Source organism: Aspergillus chevalieri, chromosome 3 (assembly GCF_016861735.1).
Source record: "Aspergillus chevalieri M1 DNA, chromosome 3, nearly complete sequence".
Lineage (NCBI taxonomy): Eukaryota > Fungi > Ascomycota > Eurotiomycetes > Eurotiales > Aspergillaceae > Aspergillus > Aspergillus chevalieri.
In genome coordinates, this window is record NC_057364.1 from 901991 (window position 1) to 920174 (window position 18184).

The window sequence follows — 18184 nt, forward strand, 5'->3', positions numbered from 1 at the left end:
TTGTACAGCGTACTCTGAGGAGATATGAAATGCAGACGGGAACTGGGCTCTGATCTAATAAGCATAATAGAGATGGTAACAGAGAATGTGAACCTGCCTAATGCTCATTCCTTTCTTTAGTCGACACGCGCAAAGGAAGCATATGGACTGGTTAATAGTATTACTGGGTATCCGGAGAACGCTCAACGGAGAGCGCTTGCGTCTAGTGGCCCACGAGGCCCGGGTTCGACTCACGGTGCATCCGTTTTTGCTACTTCATTTTTTGTCTGTAGTGTACTGAGTTGTTGCCTATCTAGGGCATGTGGTAGCCTATTTCGGTAGGGAGACTTAGACACCTCAGGCAGTGACATCTACATTGGGTTTGCTGGAACAATAGCATATAGGAGAGTGTAGGTTGATATAATTGGCATTTTAGGTTTAGAAATGGAGCGAGTACAGTGATGATTGGTTAAAGCATCCTACGGTCTTCCAGGCAGAGGGGATCATTTCCACCAGGTAGCTGCTATTCAGGATGGTTCTCCAAAGGTTATGTGTAGAACATATGATCATATCCTTAGCCATCCTAGAGACCATCACTGTGGAACGTCCTCCATGAATAAACACTATTTGCAAGGAGTTAACTGTCGGAAATCAGCACCTCGCTCATGTGACGGCTCAACGCTATACAGACAGCGCCAACATGTCAAACGAAGCCATACAAGCAATCTGAGCAAACAAGGGCTTAAGCCTCATCGCACAGATGTTTATAAAGACCGCCCATTGCCTAGATAGATTCCCTTTTCTTCTTCTTCCCCAGATTCGATATTCTCGTCGATGGCTATAATAGTCTAGATAGGAATTCAGTTCATTATTATCTACTATTCCGAGCCGTGACAGCTCACAAAATATCAGGCGGCTAATGCATAATGGGTATGTGAAGCATGACTGATCTATGTGTACGAACTCTCTGAATCTCTACTGATATAATCGCATCTACCCAGGCACACTTAGTCCCTGGGGAAAGGTCCTTTACCCAGCAAGCCTGGATGGAGAAGGTAATTACTTTTATTACAGCCTCACGGTTACCGTTCCAGCTTGTTGAGCATCCTCAGTTTTATGCTCTTATTGAAATGGTCCAACTTGCTCCATCCTTCCCTGAAATACCCTCCGCGTATATGGTCCGCCGTCATCTTCAAGAATTAGTTGAAGAATGACAACATGAGCTTCTTCAGACCCTTCCTTAAGGTGCTGAGCTCTCTATTGCATTAGATTGCTGGGCCTCACCCTTTCATCAGGCCTTCATGGCAGTGACAGGCTATTTTCTAGATAAATATTGGAATTATTGCGAGATATTACTTGGCTTCGAACCACTGCATGGCTCGCATGCTGGTTCTCATCTGAGCACAGTTCTCCTGTAGCTGCTTGAAAAACATCAGATTCAAGATCGGGTCTTGACAGTTACCACAGATAACGTAACAGGACTTTTAAAACGGCCGCCGAAATAGCTCTTTTCGGCCGCCTGCTAACCGTCACATTGTCAAATGGAGTAGTCGATTGTAGTAACTTCCGTGATTGAGGTAATGACTCTAGACACTAACATTGCACCTGTTTAGGCTAATATATGATCCAACTCTTTTCCCTGTCAACAGTATCATACATACTATACATCAAAGGAAACGCCCCTTCTGGCGTAACCACTGATCCATATGATCGAAACAGGTCTTCACAGTATCACCATACTGACCCGGGTACGACTCGCACTCAGTACACACGTTGATAGTGTGCGAAGCACCCTCAACAAACACAATTGACTTATCTCTACTACCCGAGTTGAGGTAGATCTTCTCCGCATTGAGATACTCCCAGTGACCCGTCATACCCATAGCAAGAATCGGGACGCTGACACCCGGCGCAGAGGAAATCGGAGCGGTCTGGCTAGAGTTCCACTCGATACCCTTAAGTCCGTCAGGGAGGTACTCAAAGTTGTCGTTAACACGGATGGCCAACGTTTCCAGGAAGCGATTAATGGAGCTCTTGATGGCGCCGTCGTAGAATTTTGATGCGAAGGAGCCAATGGCTGTGGGGACACGGACGGAATGCACGACTTGGGTGCTGTTGGTGCCGCCCTTGTGCAGAAGGGGCCAGGCATGTGTAGTGTGTGCAAGGAAGCGAGTGTCCTCGGCGAAGAACTTGTTGTTCATACCCACGTAGTTGGCGTCGGGGATGGTGAGCGGCTCATCGTCAGCGTACAGGCCGTTTCCAGCTGCGATTGCCTTGCTGCGGCTCAGTGCGTGGTCGATGATACGGTTCCAGCGGGTGACCACGCCGGACTGGTAGGCCTTTCTGAAGGAGGTGGAGTAGTTGGCGCCGTTCGACATGTAGCCATTGGCCGGGTTGTATAGGCTCAGCGAGGCATTGATCTTCATACCGCTGTTCTCATCCATGATAGCCGGGTTGACACTGAGGAAGGTCATCGTCGACAGACCGTAGTTGGCGTCGACTGAGATGAAGCCATCAGCAGCGGGGAGGTTGGCCAGGTCGTCCGAGCAGGGGTATAGCTTCTCAGGTCCATTGCAGGCTGAGACACCATTCTCTGCGATGTTCTGGTAAGCCCAAAGCATGGCACCACCACCGCTGTGGCCGAGAGCAACCACCTTGTCAATGTACGTCTGGTTGCGCAAGTACGAAATGCCGCTGCCGGCGTTCTGCAACATGTCTTCGAAGGCCAGGTCCGTCATCTTCCCGGACTTGCTGGCGTTGTTGTTGGCGCACAGAACAGTGTAACCGCGCTTGTACAGCTCCGTGCAGGCAACGAAGTTGATATAGTCTTGCTCGGCGTGCATAACGAAAATGGCAACGTTCGCCCTTGGGCCTGGGTTGGATGGACGATACAGACCTCCAATAACGCCATTGCCCAGGTCGAGAAGTCTTGCGGGTAGGGTTTCATTGGTGGCAAATGCTGAGCCCAGCAGGACCAAACCGGTCAACAGGCTTCTGAGGACCATCTTGACTGGAAGAACGAATGAAGAGATGAAGTGTGAAGATCTGTCTGTACTTGGTTTCCTTCCGGGACTGTGGGCTTTATAGCTTCAACCAGTTGATCTTATATCCGAACTGAATAATTCAAAGCAAGAAGTCATTGTCTGATTCTGCGTCAACCAAGTGTGTAAGTGGAGATTCCTCAATCTCGAGACGGTCTATGGCGATACCCGGTCCGACTCTGGGCATCACAGCCACTGGTATTGAGTCCATTCGGTCCCTGACAGTAGCTGCCGCGTAACCTGATAATCGCAATTTTGAAGCAACGTTGAATTAGCGTGAAGAAACTAGTATAGACATTCGGTGATAAGATCAAGGTACGTCGTTAATTTCACGCTCTGCCCAAAGCGGTATTTACCCCCGAACCCTATTGCTTGTTCTACTTCCGATGTTTATCCGGCCTGGTCGAGATTGATTGAGATGTTTCGAGAATTGGGGAAGATCCAGGAATCATCAGGGGTGCTCGGAGATAGTCTTCATGATTCCTATCAATCAGAATGACTCGGTGAAACTGAGTCTACGTAGGTTTTTGTCAGTGGCTTCAGTAGCGGTGAGTATTGTTGTCTTTGATTCTAACGTAAACTTATATCCTGCGTGACAACTGACAGAGAACAACTTCTTATAGATTGAAGCAGTGCCAAGAGAAAGCCATATGTATCAACTCCAACGCCCATGATCATCCTTCGTTAGATTATGTATGTGCATCTATTGATACTCCCACTCTTGTTGCAGCTTCACATCCAGCGTACTATATCCTTCCACCACCTTCAGCCCTCTCAACCTCTCCTGCTCAATCCTCTCCCACGTCCACTCATCCGCAGACCATGACTCCGAATTGGCCTTCTTCTGCTCCTCGAGCGTTTCCCGCCCAGGGACTTGATCCGCATCAATCTTCAGCACCTCCCGCACGAGTGAGTCATCTACTCCTGCAGTGACCTTAAGTCCTTCTCCTTCCGCGGGCGTACCCATCCCAGAGACATCTTTCGATTCCACGAGCACAGGCGCCTCACCAGCGCTTTCGGGTCGAGGCGGCAAGAACCCGCTAGTACGAAGAACCCGCTCAGGAGGGACTGTCAGGCGGCCCTTCTTGACAACATATTTGGTGAGAGCAGTAGCAAGCAGAGTCTTCTTCCCATCACCACCCTTCTTAGCAGGACGGATATAGAAACTCAACACGTACAGCCACTTCTCATCCCAGGCGACGGCTTTCGATTGAATATCCACGCGTTCGAACGGCTTAATCTCCCGCTTGAAGCTACAATATACAGACCCCACGGCGATGTACATCCATGGTAGCTTCTTCGGCACGGGCTTGCCTTCTTTGCGGCACTTCTCAATGGTCTCTTGATCGAGTTCTTTGCTGAGGATTCCGACACCGGGGGACAAGATGCGCGTGGCGAGCGCTGTCCGCGCGATGTCCAGGTCGGAGAAGTAGGTGCTGTTGGATTTGTGGAGGTTGTAGTCTGATTCCAGGAGAGGCGTACGGGTGCTCAGCCCGAACGACGCGAAAACGGGATGTATCGGCTTGCCATTGATGGTGGTGGATTTGCCATTGGGATAGAATGGAGCGTCTGGTTTCCACCGGATATTCCTTAGGAATACATGGAGGAGACGAATCTATGAGAGTCAGCTGGTGACCTATCGGTTGGGTCAATAGAATACTCACGTGCCAAACCAAAGGAAGATTCTTGAGATTGATTAATGCCAGGAGCAACGCTAGGGTCTTCCACGATGCTAGCGGGGCTATGGATGACAATGCTTGGCGTATGTTGTCAACAGGTAAGGAGATCGGGATGCTCATGTTGGACATGTACTACGATTTCGGGAACATGGAATGGAGTACAGGGATACCGGTTTCAATGAAAAACAACAAAGAATTGAGGTTCTATTGTCTGTAATTGAAGTCAAGAAAAAAATATATTAAAGATATATCTGACAAGATTTAACAGAATAAATGAATGGCGTCTGGCAATCGATCAGCCTCACGATCCTCAACAGGTAAGCTGAAAGTCGTGATTTTGTTGGGACGATAAGCCGAGGTTCCTAGAATCACGTGTGTTGATTATGTATTTTTTGCATAATTAGACATAAACATGCATAACTATGGATAATGGCCATTAGGAATGAAGCATAGTAGTACATTGAATGCCAGACCCATATCCTATATAATCGATATAGACAAAACATCTTTGGTACATAAGAGTATGTGCAATCCTCGGCACAGCGCAAAATACCCGGCACAGTTGTCCCCATAGTTCAAGTAACTTTAGGTCGCAAAGCATAGAATTTGACCGGCAAAAGCCTCCTAGTTGTTTTGGGAAAGCCCAACTGTAACTCTGAGACGATCAAATTCATTTCAGCATCTTTGAAAATGGTTCTGAACTTCGCATCCGTCCTGGTCACACTGCTATCCAATTCATCATACATGTCGTCGCCATTCGGATCTGTTGAGAGATTCTCTTTGACCACCAAGATTCCAGTCGCAGTCAGGGCATCACGGCATCGTTTCACATACTCAATCAATTGCCAGTCTTTCAAATGCCCCACACAGAACTGGGTCCAGATCAAATCATACTTCTTCTCCGGATGCCAGTCTTCTAGACCAATTGTATAGATAGCATCAATCACTCCGGATTCCTTTAAGGTGCTCTCACGGAGCGCCCGAGTGAACTTTTCCACGGGCTCGACCGCATCAACAGTCTCACAAACTTGGCTGAGAAAGCCTTCTGTCACACGGCCAACTCCTGCACCGCAGTCGACTCCTGTTGATAGCTTCCCTTCAGTCGAGCACGTGGGCACAAGTCGCCTAGCCTTGGCTAAGAATGACTTAGATCCTCGCAAGTCAATTCTCGAGTACCATGGATAACCCCCCAAGGCCGCCAGCATACCGTTTGCTGTGGCGGGAACACTGTTCCAATACTCAATGGAAACAGCAGAGTTTATGCAATTATCCACCCCAGAGAAGGCAGCATTATTGTGAGTCTGCTCCTCGCCAGTGGCCTTGGACATGGTGGTGGGAGAGGGCGAGGGAATGTTTGTAGGGCACGATGTCTCCTCTGTCCTTCTTTCTACATTATTGGACTGTGTGCGGTGATTAGCCAACCTTGAAGATGACGTAATCCGTAACCGAATTCATAGTTAAGTTAGCGTTCATAATTCGAAACTAACTGCTCTACAAGGCTTTTATATACAAAAGTATAACAATCATTGCACCGTGATGGTGCCCATTTAGAGAATTGGTTTGTTGTCAAAACAGGTCCAGCTGGTACAGAATAGATCTTGTCGCATTATTCTCACGTGACAATGCGGACAGTCAGAATGCTAGGCTTTGGAAAATAATTACCCCTGTACAAGACTAACTTGTTATTATACCAATATGGCAAAACGCAGGCCCTTAATATCCCTATGTCAAATGGAATATACCTTAAGTTACAAGGTCGCCTCTTTAGATGATACTTGCGGTGATAAGCAAAGCTTTTATTCGGACCTTACCGTGAGCCCCCCTCAGCGTTTATGAGAGGACAAGAAACGAATTCGACGAATACTTCAGAACAAAGAAGCACAGGTACTTTGAAACAACCCTAAAGAACCTTCTTCCTGAGCCTAGTGTAAGAGAGATGCACGGCTATTGACCATCCCTTGTTATCCGCTTGCTTGTTGGGCTTATGATCCCAGAAAATTACCAGTAAGAGGGACACTGTTGTCCTTGAGCGCAGGAACTACGTCAGCAGTACAGTTTCATAGCAGATATCGATTATGAACGCGGATTCCATTTGCCTCTGCAATTGACCAAAAATGAAACATTAGCAGCAATGTCCGTTGCAAAGGTTAGCTGCTCGCCTTTCCTCTTTTCTATGTCTAGGCTAAAACATTCAAAATTTGCAACGTGGCAGTGAGTCTGGCTTTGTGGTCATTATTCTTTAGACTTCCCAGAGAGACCCGTGACGAGATCTATGCATATGCTATTCCAACAACAGAGATGCAAGTAGTCGGCTCTGGAGATGCTTCTGGTGTCGAGTTTGCTAGAGGAATGGGTGATCCTAGTGGCTTCTATTTTCGGTTTAGAAGCAATCTTGGCATCCTCGCAGCCAACAGACAGATGAGTAAAGAGGCATTGCGACTGGCTTATCGCAAGGCATCTATCCGCTTGGATGATATGGATGAACTTATAAAATTTGCCATCTTGATCGAAAATATTGGCCGCCATAATATTGAATCGATCAGCTTTGCTTGGGAAAGTCAAAGTTACATGGAATCTATTTCACATGAATCCCTGGATTCCGAGCATGACTGCATTGGGCTGCTCAGACTTCACAGCATTCGATGTGTTCAACTGCTCGGGAATTTCAAAAAAAAAAAAAAAAAAAAAAAAAAAAAAAAAAAAAAAACCGAAATGCGTCCGGTTGTGCTTCGAGTATGAACTTTGCCGAGTTTGTAATCTAACGACTTCAAGAACGATCCTGGCTTCCGCAATCTTAAAGCCGCTGGAAAATGGAGCCAACATTAATACCCAGTATGACTGGGGGAGCACGGCATTGAACCTCGCAGTATTGATGGGACATGAGCCAACCGTACGTGTGTTATTACAAAAGCGCGCCAATGTCAAACTGACTGGAAATTCTGCCCTTCACTGGGCTGTCGCACGGAAGGGTATCACGCGACTACTGCTGGAAAAAGATGATATCCGTATATGCTGAAAATGATTATGGCCCAACTTCCCTCTGCTGGACTGCACAAGGTGGAACAATAGCCGTCGCACGGCTCCTAGTCCAAAACAATGCCGATTTGAATTGGCAGGACAAAAAAAGGCAGTACAGCGCTACACAAGGCATCCATGAGGGGGTGCGAAGAGATAGTCCGAACGCCACTCGAAAATGGTGCTGGTGTTAATTCCAACGATGCGGATGGCTGGACTCCTTTGCATGGAGCATGCGTAAAAGAACACACAGGGATCGTTCGGCTTCTATTGGACAAAGTAGATGGTGGAAAAGGTCTACTGGGCCTGATCGCTAAGCAAATGGAGAGTAAAAAGCAGAGAGCTATCCTTATTAAAATGGCAGTGAGAAAGGGAAAGGGAGCACAGTGTTGACCGGTCTGCGCTTTGCTGCCCAGGAAGGGCAAGTCGGCAAGCTCCGGATAATGCTCGAGAAGGGTGTAGAAATTAAGGGCAAAGATACCGCAGGATATAATGCCTTGGAATTAGCATCATTCCAAGGGCATGAAAGTGTCGTGAAGCTATAGAACATAAAGCGGACATTAACCTTCGCGGATCCGATGGGCGCCCGCCGCTCGACTACGCTGTTCAACAACTCAATGAGAATGTCGTCTCTCTGCTCCATGACCGTGGGGCAGATGCCAATGCCAGCGTGTATGGACAGACTTTGGTCATGCTAGCTTCCGAAATAGGGAACGTCTCGATCGCACAACGTCTGATCACAGCCGGTACTGATATAAATGCGCAGGACTACTCTGGAAGGACAGCTTTTCACTTGGCTGCAATGCATGGACAAGAAGATATTATGTGGCTGCTTACAGAGAACAAGCTGGAGAACTTGGAGGGATCTGGCATTGACGTAGAAGAGGCACCAATCAAATGTCGTTACTATATTCTCGACTGCTCATCCTGCACTTATCAAGTGGAGACTCTTGTTAGTCTAGAAAGTCTACTGAGGCTTACGCGCTGCGAAAACGGCAATTATAAGAAAATTGCATGCATTGGAATTAATATAACAGGTCCCTCCACTCTATCAGGTAGTACCAACAATATACCAGTAACCCTAAACAGACAAAATCACAAGCATAGGAAAAACTGACCTTCATTGTATTCCACCACCTGCACGAACCATCCCCGATAATCGATCATTCCGTACTTAGCTGTCAGGTTAGCTACTAATTGAAATCATTCAGAATAGTCCCGAGTCCCTAGGGTTCCGATCCCTAAATCCCAGTAATTTAGCGCCAATGCAAAGCAGGCCTGGTATACGGCAATATCCGTCCACTATGCAGATCCTCACGGACCTGCGCATGCGCATAAGGGATGACCTCATAGTAAGCGTTAACGCAGCTGGGGGTTTTGACAATAAGGCATACCTCGAGGAAGTTATCTTCTCTGTCGCGGCTGCTGCCGGGCATAATTCTCACGCGATGGGAGTCGATGTCGCGGAGCATTGCGTAGAGGATTTCACGTTCATCGGTAAGGTTGGAGTTGAAGTAGGGGAACCAGACGCGCCAGTACTTGGACATTTCGATTATTTTGATTGAGTTGTTAGAAATTGTGGAAGTTGGACTGAGTTGAGATGGTGAAGGTTGGTAGTAATTGTTTGCTGGAGGTCAGCGAGATGGAGATAATCTGGCAGGATTCCTGGCCATATTTATGTCCAAATTCGAGGCATTGAGAAGTACATAAGTTGTACTTGCCATAGGGTGCCAGTATAGAGATGAAAGAAATCAATAATTAATGTCCATCTCATAGCCGTTGGTAGTATCAATGCTTTCTTTGACAGTTTTGTGGAGAGAGCCGTTCTACAAAGCCACTAACAATTACTATGCTTCGGTCTTTGTAAAAAAAAAAAAAAAAAGAGCTCTGTAGCTGTCGTTTCAACGGGATTGTCGATATATCCATTCATTTCAAGTGCAATACCCTGTCAATCAGGGGTGTTTGTCTTCAACTAGGCGCTGAATGGCAATTGTTTCAGGACTCGCAACCATGATAAATATACCTCTATTGTAGTAAAAGGAACAACCCATTTTCATGTCAAGAAGTCTTCATGTCTGGCACAATCGACATTTAACGCATGGGCCTCTATAATTGTTCTTTCTCTCAAGCGAAAGTAGAGGAATATTCCGTTTCATCATTAATAACCATTAGCAAACAATTGGCTTTGAACACTACAGTGAATCGCTCTATTCTCACTCCAGGATTTGGTGACTTAATATCCAGAGAATACTATGCTGGAAAAGGTCCATAGCGAACACCAACCTCCACAATAGCCCTACTGCATGAAATGCCCCTCAAACTTCTCCAGCCCATCCCCCGGCACCTCAAACCACCCCGCCTTCTCTCCTAGGAAGATATGACAATCTGGTCTCGGAATTCCCTCCCTATCGCTTCCCGGATCAATTGTTCCCGCTGGAATCCCAATTAACTGCGGCATGCTTTTGTAAGCCATACTAAGACTCGACCCGCACTTCGGGCAGTAACCGCGCGTCGCAATGTCACTGGAGGAGCGCGTCATTGGCGGGGAAGTAAGCCAGTTTACTTGGGCGACTTGGAAATGCGCCCAAGTTTGGTAGGGGGCCCCGGATTGTTTGCGACATGTGGTGCAGTGGCAATTGACAAGTTTGGTTGGGGGTTGGGAGGTGCTGTAGCGGATGTGGTTGCAGGAGCAGCTTCCGGTTGTCATTGTACGGTAAATAAATATAAAAGATGCAGGAGGATGTTGATTTTAATATATCTGAACATAGATAGAACGACAAAATTAACAGAAATTCTTTAATTTATCAACCCCGCAAAGCATACCATAGCATATCAGATTGTCGTCATCTCATATCAAACGAACCCTCGCCTAATCGCATCCTCCACCTGTTCCTTGCTCGCCTTTTTATTCCCCCTATTCTCATTCGTCTCCGGATCCCGCCAGTACCTAGCCCCTGTTGACTCCGCATCGCCCCAGAACCGCTCATACTCATCCATCTCAAAAAACAACGATTCCCCTTCCACAAACCCCGCGGGGATCACAGCTGCTGGGTGTCCCGAGCAATGCGCGCAGCAACTGCCCTCAAACTCCTGATATCGCTCCGTTAGATTGCCTGATTCTTCGGCTTCCCGGAGCATGTTTTCGGTTCGTTCGTAGAAGGCTTCGAAGAGTGGATCTAGGGCGAGATAGTCGAGACGATTCTTGAGGGGGGCGTGCTCTTCTGTACAGCGGGAGCCGCAGCGAATGTAAAAGGTTGCGAGGCTGTTGAGGTCAGCTGTGCCGGTGAAGTTGGGGTGGGAGACAAGGCGTTGGCCGTTGGGGGAGAGGAGCGTGGTGAGATTAGGGGTTAGGTCGAGGATGGCTTGGATGGCTTGGAGAAGGGGGAGGGCGATGATTTCGTCAATGCGGGCTTGAAGATTGATTTCTTGGTCCATTCTGCTTGGTGGCTTGATTATGGTGATGGATGGAGATGAAGTGGAGGGATGGAAGAGGGGAATAAGCAGAGAAGGCTGGTGCCTTTTGAATAAAACCCAACAACAAACAACGCCGTGATTGGTCAAATGATTTGTTACACGTCAAACTTAGAGTCTTATTATGCTGACAGTTCTATCAATCAGTTAATAAGGTGGTCTATTGTAACGTCATACATACAGAGCTTGAGCTCTATCGTGTTCATAAAGTTAAAGACCTCGGTCAGAGTGGTTCATCAATTATTGCAAACAGCAAGGCGATTATTTCTTCTTTTTAGTCTTATCCACCACTTCAATCCATTGCGTCTTCAAACCGCGTCTAATCAATGCAGTCTCCAAAGCTCGCCTCTGATCACCTTGCACGAAGACCTCCATAACACCCTTTGGGGCTCCGGTGGCCTGCGTGACGCTGGTGCTGCTCGCGCACTTCTTCTGCAATTCCTCAGCCAGCAAGTTGGGAATGATACCAAAGATCTCTAGGCCGTGCACTTTGGTGGCGGTCTTCGAGCCCGTTCGACGCTCAAGTGTAACATGCACCTTGGGCGCCGCGCCAGCCTTGGGCTTGACATCAGAAAGCGTCTGACTGGACTTGAGAATCACGTAGTGTGGCGCCAGGAAAGAATGGTCCTCCACCAGTCGTTTCAAGAGACCGTCGCGAGTCGTCATGCCACGGGCAAGTGTGCTCCTGTCTTCCCCTGACGAAGATGTGAAGATGGTGTTGGCGAGGTAAGGGTTGAGAGAAATGATGCGGCGATTTTCTTTGGAGATGATAGGTGGATCCTGAGATTGAAGGTATTGGTCCAAGTGGTTGGAAACGTCGGAGTATTTGTAATAATTGCTGGGGTTGGTGGCAGACAGAGCTGGGAATATCGTCGGCGTCAGCTTTTGCGTCGGCCGGTAGAGAGTCTGAATGGTCAATGTTTGCCCGACCGACGGGTCATCTCCTGTAGGTGCGGGCTTCCTATTCGCAGGGGCAGCCTGTTTCTCTGCCTTCTCTAGGGCGTTCTTGGACGGGAGCTTGTATGGAATAAATTGTTGGACTAGGCGATCGTTGAAATCCACGTCGAGGATGACGGTCTCCCCTCCGCTGCGATCCTTTGCCAGTACCAGCTGAAGTTTGTGCAAGTGTTTGATGTACTTCTTGACGTTTTTCCAGGTTGTCTTCTTGATATTATACCATTGAGCTTGCTGAGGGGTATGAATCGGCAAGAACGGGGTGATGAAGGTGATCAATTGTGATGGCTGCATCGGGAGCACTATGTTGTGGTTTTTCACAGTTGGGTTGTCTTGCTTGAGTTTGTAGAGAGCATAGATGAAAGCATTCACAAAGGCATCGTCGATTTCTGCTCATGGTTAGCATCCCTTGGGAACGAGGATAAGAAAAGATATACCCTTTGCTTTTGGTTCGTTTTCTTCCACAGCAGGCGCTTCCTCCAATTGCTCAGGTGACTCTCCCATGGACCCCTCGCCATCGCCGGCTTGTCCATCCTGCAACGCCAACTCATTAATCCCTTCCTTGACTTCGTCGACCTCTTCGCCACCTTCTTCTTCGCCCTCCCCGATCTCCTCATCCCAGCCTTCTAGATACTCTGGAGCCGGCTGACCAGGACGAGAAGAGGAACTCCAAGCCCACAACTCATCACCCTCCCAGTGGACACCGCAAACCGCGTGTCCCTTTGTACCCTGCACCTCCCCCAATCCTGCAATATCAATCTCGCAAATCCCAACAAACAACGGAACCGTATGCCGATTTAAACCAGCTACGGCAACCACTGCGCCCTTCACTGCACGCTCGGGGAACGGCGGGTCGTTGGCGATACCAGGTGTCATTAGATCTGCACCACCATGTAACTTCTTCATCACGATCTCCGGCGTGTACAGAAGAGGCACGAGGTTCGGGTTATGCCATAGCGTGTAGACAGTGGGGTAAAGGCGGCCATCGGAGCCCGGTCCTTGGTCTAACCTGAACCACAGAACTCGTTCTTCACTTCCGGGGTGTGCGCCAACAAAAAGGGTGCCTTGGACTTCGCGGTGTTGAGGACCTGATGTCGTTATGAAGCGAGCGGATAGCGAGTTCTCGGGGAGGAGGGAGTTGCGAATAGTCGTGAGAGTTGGAGTCGTGGAGTTTGCGGCCGGACCCTGGGCGCTGGATTCAATTGGTGAATTGTAGGGGACGGTTATTTGATATTCCTTTATAATCTGATCGGCCGTCTTTCGACGGTCAGAAGACCGCAGAGGGGCTAGGTTCTTGATCTGCTTTGGAGTCAGCATCACGGTCCCTACGTAACCGCATCGCAAAAGCTGTGCGGGGAGGAAAAATACGCACCGTAGGCTTCTTTTTGAACATGATGCTTGAGGTATGCTGTATTTTGCAAAGAGATACTGATAACAAGGCAATCAGAGGAATATAGGTACAGGCCCCTTTCTGGGCATCAGTGGTTGTGGGAAAGCAATGGAGCTGGTGGTCGAGGAATAAAATAATTGTCCCGCAACAACAATCGGCCGCGGTTTCTGTTTCGGTTCCCCGCTGGTGACTACCCTTGGTACAGCTATGACTACATCGATGACTGCCAATGGATGGGAGTCATTAATTCTGATTTTAATACATTCATTATTCGGTATTCACCTATTCATCCGTGGGTCATATTCACTGCTTGTGGTTGCCCTGTTTACCACACTTCTCCATATACGAAGACAATGCAGTGTGTTCCTTCTTCGTAATGCTCATACTCATAGGGCTTGGGGTCAGAATATGATGTATTATCGAAGCCGCTATTCTTGAGCATTCTATAGCTGCTCTATGCGCTATGCGAATCTAGTCGACACGGAAATCCATCCCTTCCCTAAGCAGTTAGCCATAAAAATAATGATGGGAGGTAGGGGATACTCACAATCAATATAGATCATCGCTCTCATCACTATAATAACCATATCCCTCATCCCAATCCTCTTGATCAGTATACTCCGGTTCACTGTACTCCTCAGAGGCTCCTATTTCATCCTCATATCCCCACACTGAGACATCTTGTCCATATTCGCCCTCATCACCATACTCCTCCGAGTTATACCGCTCCTCCAAAAGCTCTTGCTCATAGTACTGGTACTCCAAAGCCTCTTGTTCATCGTAGTATTCCTCATCCCAATCCTCTTCGCTCTGGTAGCCATGCTGTTCCTCCCAGGCGCGCTGATCTATCTCACGAAATCCATCCAGGATCTCTCTTGCCTCTTCGTAACTGCCTGGCTGGAGCTTTAAGCTGTGGGAGTGCAGAAATTCGTGCATACTGTGGTAGCCGCCTTCTCTGAGCATCTCGTAGTTGCTTTTTTCATATGGTTGAGGAGGCATGACGGAGACGAGATGAATGATAATGAGGATTTTTGGTTAGATAAAGGTTATGATGAAGAAGTTGCTGAAGACGGTACGAGATGGTCTATTATATAACGTAAGAGGATGGAGTTGGGATGAGCTGTTGAAGTTGTTGGGACCAATGGACAAGACAGTATAAACGAGCGTCAAGGAAAAAGCAACGGGTACTCCAAACGAGCAGGATTCTACTATACCAATGAAATCATCTTTACAATTGATTTTCCTTCTTCATTTATACAAGATTAAGGCGAATTACCTTTACAATTCCAGGAGAGCTTGAGGGACAAATTCCGGTTCTGAAGTATTCGTTTTGCATATGACATTCGTTCATAAATCATGTCATCATCCCAGCCCTCCTCTCCACCGTAATCATACTTGCAGGCCTCTGCTCATAATACTGGTGCTCGAAAGCATCCTGCTCATTGTAATAAAAGTCCCAGGCAAATTGCTCGTTACACTTGTGGTTCTAGTGGTTATCTCGGTGGTAATCCTGCTCAAGCTCGCCGTGGTAACCGTACTGTTCCTCCCAAGCCTGCTGGTCAACTTCGCGAAATCCCTCCAAGATCTGCTTCGTCATCTCGTAATCGCTCTGTCCCCAAGCCTTCAGGTCATAGGAGCTCATGAAATCATGCATGTTGTTCCAGTCACCTTCTTTGATGATCTGGTAGTCGCTCTTGTCGTAGGGCTGGAGAGGGGGAGGGAAAGAAAATGGAGGCGGCATGATGACGGATGGAATAGTAAGAAGAGCTTGGTTAGAAGGATGAGATGAATTTTGTGACCGGTCGATGATAGAAAGTAGGAAGTTCTAAGGTTAGGATGGTTGGAGTTGTTGGGGAGTGAAGCTGGAAGAAGAGGGTCGACTAATCGGGTAAAGCGTCAGACATAAAAGGAAATCCAACAACGGGCATCGATCTTCCACCGCAATGTTATGCTATTGAGCAATAATTGCAGTCTTGGATGGTATGTTCGGTATTCAAATTCCAGATATGGAGTACAAATAATGATGGTTTACTTTCTCTTTCCGTTTACGCAGCACAATGGAAAAGGACTACAAAAACAAGAATTAAGCCTCGAAAATAAATTTGTATAGATACATACATGATCAAGAATGAAAAAAAAAAAAAAAAAAAAGAATACCTGATCCACAAGAAAGTCCGCCAGTCTAATTGCTGGATGCATGACCTCCAAATTGTCGCCTATTTTCCACCACTTCCAACGTCTTCCATTTATGCGGTCGACAAGTCACGAGCGTGGACCTTGTCAGTGACCAACCAAGACAAAGTCTCGCTGATAACGTTGAGGAACTCCTCAGCGCTCAGAGAGCTGAAATAGTCAGACAAGCTGCCAGAAGTGGCAACGGACGAAGCGCTAGGAGTTGAACTAGAGGCCTGGGCCTTGACCTGGGAAGCAGGGGTGGCGGATGTCTGAGAGGACGAAGCAGAGGAAGCAGCGACAGAAGTGGCCGAAGCACTGCTGGAAGATGAGCCAGAGTTGGAGGACGAGGAAGCGCCAGAGTACAGAGCAGGGCCGGGGATGTCGTAGGAGTCAAGCTGCTGGTAGATGTTGACAAGAATACCGGGGTCATCCTCGTTGTATAGCTTGGTACCAAGAGTACCCGAGGGAGAAGCGCTGCCACCACCAGTAACCTTGAGGTTGAGACACTGGGGGTAGCTCTGGGCACCATCCTCGTTGCCAGCGGAGTGCAGAGCAATGATTTCGTGACGGAGGACATAGTTACCGGCGGCAATGTCGCTGGGGATGGTGATGGTGTAGCTGTTATTGTTGGATATCAGGTTGTCGGTAGCCCATGTGCCAGGGACATCGCTGTCATCGATGAGACCCTTCTGATCGATCTTGAAAAATTCGAGAGAGGTTTTGTCGACCTCAGAGCAGTCACCGTTGCAGTTGGCCAAGTAGGTGATGACAGGGCCATGGTGGCTCTCCGGCCATTCAGTCCACTGCAGCTCAACGTCCTTACCAGCTGCCACAGAAGCAGAGATGGCACCGGGTTGCGCATTCTTATGACAGATAATGTCTGGATCAGAGAAGGAGCTAGGAGAGACGAAGCCCAAGTCAGTGGCTTTGGTCGACCATCCAATGGTCTCCGGGGGGTTGTCGGTGTAAGCGTAGGAGGTGACGATGTATCCTCCGTAGTATTGGCCATCCACAACGGCACCGGAGACATAACCATGACCGGCGACCATAGCGGCCGAGCCAAGAAGAAGACTAGCAATCTTGGTGACAGACATTTTTGCGATTGGGTTTGATTTCGGTGATCGACGCACAGCGTATAGACCGGACGAAAAAGAATGACGGTAGAAACGAAGGACTTCAGTCAATGTAGCCCGTGAAAATAAAGAGAACGAAAAGGTACAAAGACCTAGAGAGAAATGAATGCAGAGGCGAGGCTGATGTGGAGGAGAAAAAACCATCTCTGCTCGAGGAGATACTGCCCTTTATCTTTCGCCATCATGGAGGCCATCCCATCCATGCTATCCGCTCTCACGCCAAATTGATTGAGGGCAAATGATAAAAGGTCCATTGCAGGGTCCTCTCAAATTAAAATCATATTATGCCATGGGTATCCGGCGCCTCCCATTGCTAGGGGTCGGTATAGACATTCAGTATAGGAGTCTGAAATAGATGAACCATCTTCACCCACTAAACCATGCCAGGAATCCTCCGAAGATCATGTCATTCCGATTGACACAGGTACCATCCCTTCGAGGAGCCTTTAGCTGCTCCGGAAGCCGTTGGTGAGAGGTTGATTAGCGCATTCGTCAATGCGGTTGGCGGACGGTGGGCAGTAAGTTGAAATGCGACACAGCGGGTTTCACACCCGGCTCGAGATTAATTCCGACCTTCATATCTTCACATGTCTCTTCAATTGGGTAATAATTTTCAAAGATTCTCGATTGACAAGAAAGTCAAGATAATGCTTCTTTAGCGATTGACAAGAGATTAACAGAAGTGTCGATTCGGTTGTCCGTTCCGTATCGATGATCTGATATGAACGTTCCACATGATCCTCTGCCTTTGCTTTTGATCATCACGGAAGAACTTATCGTACTTCACGAGAAAACTTTTGTGTGTTTGCTGGCATGGGCCCAGTAGTTTGACATTGGTTTAATTTTTCAGGGACCAGTCGCACCTTAAGCCAGCGCTAACTCTTGCGCCTTTTATTTAGCACATTATATCGGTCTGGAAAGACTAGAGGATTTCAGGGACAAGGGGGCTAATACGATAATGAACGCTAATAGACCCGATCAGACCCAGAAGACCGTGAGGCGTGAGTCCGCGGCCCTATCCGCAGCTCGATATAAATTTGAAACACCCAGCAGATTCAAGCGCCGCCATCCGAACACATTCAATTTACGGGATCACACTTCAATCTATTCACATATATGACCGACTGGGGCCAGTCTGGACCATTGCACTGTACTGACTCGTGCATCTTGGCGTACTGCCCTATGGAAGTCAAAAGCGGGTACCTCATTCAGGTATGTCTCTATCACAAACTTTGAGGGCCTTCTCTGTTTTGTCATGTTGTCAGGGTTCAGGACTTATGAGCTATTCGCTACCCATGATTCTGGCAAGGTGTGCCTACGAAATCGCTCCTGTACTTAGCAGCACTT

At 47.9% G+C, this 18184-nt stretch overlaps 9 protein-coding genes across 9 annotated transcripts; all 9 read right to left on the reverse strand.

The window, feature by feature from the left end:
- Positions 1 to 1646: 1646 nt before the first annotated feature.
- ACHE_30333A (alpha/beta hydrolase family protein) lies at positions 1647 to 2984 on the reverse strand (the record flags this gene model as incomplete). Its single annotated transcript, XM_043276939.1, has 1 exon — positions 1647 to 2984. The coding sequence occupies one exon, from the start codon at positions 2982 to 2984 to the stop codon at positions 1647 to 1649; it is 1338 nt and encodes a 445-aa protein (XP_043134868.1).
- A 739-nt stretch (positions 2985 to 3723) lies between these two features.
- Positions 3724 to 4828, reverse strand: ACHE_30334A (acyl-CoA thioesterase; the record flags this gene model as incomplete). Its single annotated transcript, XM_043276940.1, has 2 exons — positions 3724 to 4635; positions 4685 to 4828. 2 exons carry the CDS (start codon positions 4826 to 4828, stop codon positions 3724 to 3726), a joined length of 1056 nt encoding a protein of 351 aa, XP_043134869.1.
- A 446-nt stretch (positions 4829 to 5274) lies between these two features.
- On the reverse strand, positions 5275 to 6027 carry TAE1_2 (alpha N-terminal protein methyltransferase 1; the record flags this gene model as incomplete). Its single annotated transcript, XM_043276941.1, has 1 exon — positions 5275 to 6027. One exon carries the CDS (start codon positions 6025 to 6027, stop codon positions 5275 to 5277), a length of 753 nt encoding a protein of 250 aa, XP_043134870.1.
- A 2943-nt stretch (positions 6028 to 8970) lies between these two features.
- On the reverse strand, positions 8971 to 9261 carry ACHE_30336A (uncharacterized protein; the record flags this gene model as incomplete). The annotated part of the gene is made up of 1 exon (XM_043276943.1): positions 8971 to 9261. The coding sequence occupies one exon, from the start codon at positions 9259 to 9261 to the stop codon at positions 8971 to 8973; it is 291 nt and encodes a 96-aa protein (XP_043134871.1).
- A 1306-nt stretch (positions 9262 to 10567) lies between these two features.
- Positions 10568 to 11149, reverse strand: ACHE_30337A (uncharacterized protein; the record flags this gene model as incomplete). The annotated part of the gene is made up of 1 exon (XM_043276944.1): positions 10568 to 11149. One exon carries the CDS (start codon positions 11147 to 11149, stop codon positions 10568 to 10570), a length of 582 nt encoding a protein of 193 aa, XP_043134872.1.
- A 297-nt stretch (positions 11150 to 11446) lies between these two features.
- ACHE_30338A (putative RNA binding protein Ligatin/Tma64) lies at positions 11447 to 13532 on the reverse strand (the record flags this gene model as incomplete). Its single annotated transcript, XM_043276945.1, has 3 exons — positions 11447 to 12528; positions 12577 to 13438; positions 13512 to 13532. 3 exons carry the CDS (start codon positions 13530 to 13532, stop codon positions 11447 to 11449), a joined length of 1965 nt encoding a protein of 654 aa, XP_043134873.1.
- A 546-nt stretch (positions 13533 to 14078) lies between these two features.
- Positions 14079 to 14528, reverse strand: ACHE_30339A (uncharacterized protein; the record flags this gene model as incomplete). Its single annotated transcript, XM_043276946.1, has 1 exon — positions 14079 to 14528. The coding sequence occupies one exon, from the start codon at positions 14526 to 14528 to the stop codon at positions 14079 to 14081; it is 450 nt and encodes a 149-aa protein (XP_043134874.1).
- Positions 14529 to 15015: 487 nt separating this feature from the next.
- ACHE_30340A (uncharacterized protein) lies at positions 15016 to 15270 on the reverse strand (the record flags this gene model as incomplete). Its single annotated transcript, XM_043276947.1, has 1 exon — positions 15016 to 15270. The coding sequence occupies one exon, from the start codon at positions 15268 to 15270 to the stop codon at positions 15016 to 15018; it is 255 nt and encodes an 84-aa protein (XP_043134875.1).
- A 505-nt stretch (positions 15271 to 15775) lies between these two features.
- ACHE_30341A (lytic polysaccharide monooxygenase auxiliary activity family 9 protein) lies at positions 15776 to 16798 on the reverse strand (the record flags this gene model as incomplete). Its single annotated transcript, XM_043276948.1, has 1 exon — positions 15776 to 16798. The coding sequence occupies one exon, from the start codon at positions 16796 to 16798 to the stop codon at positions 15776 to 15778; it is 1023 nt and encodes a 340-aa protein (XP_043134876.1).
- Positions 16799 to 18184: the final 1386 nt, after the last annotated feature.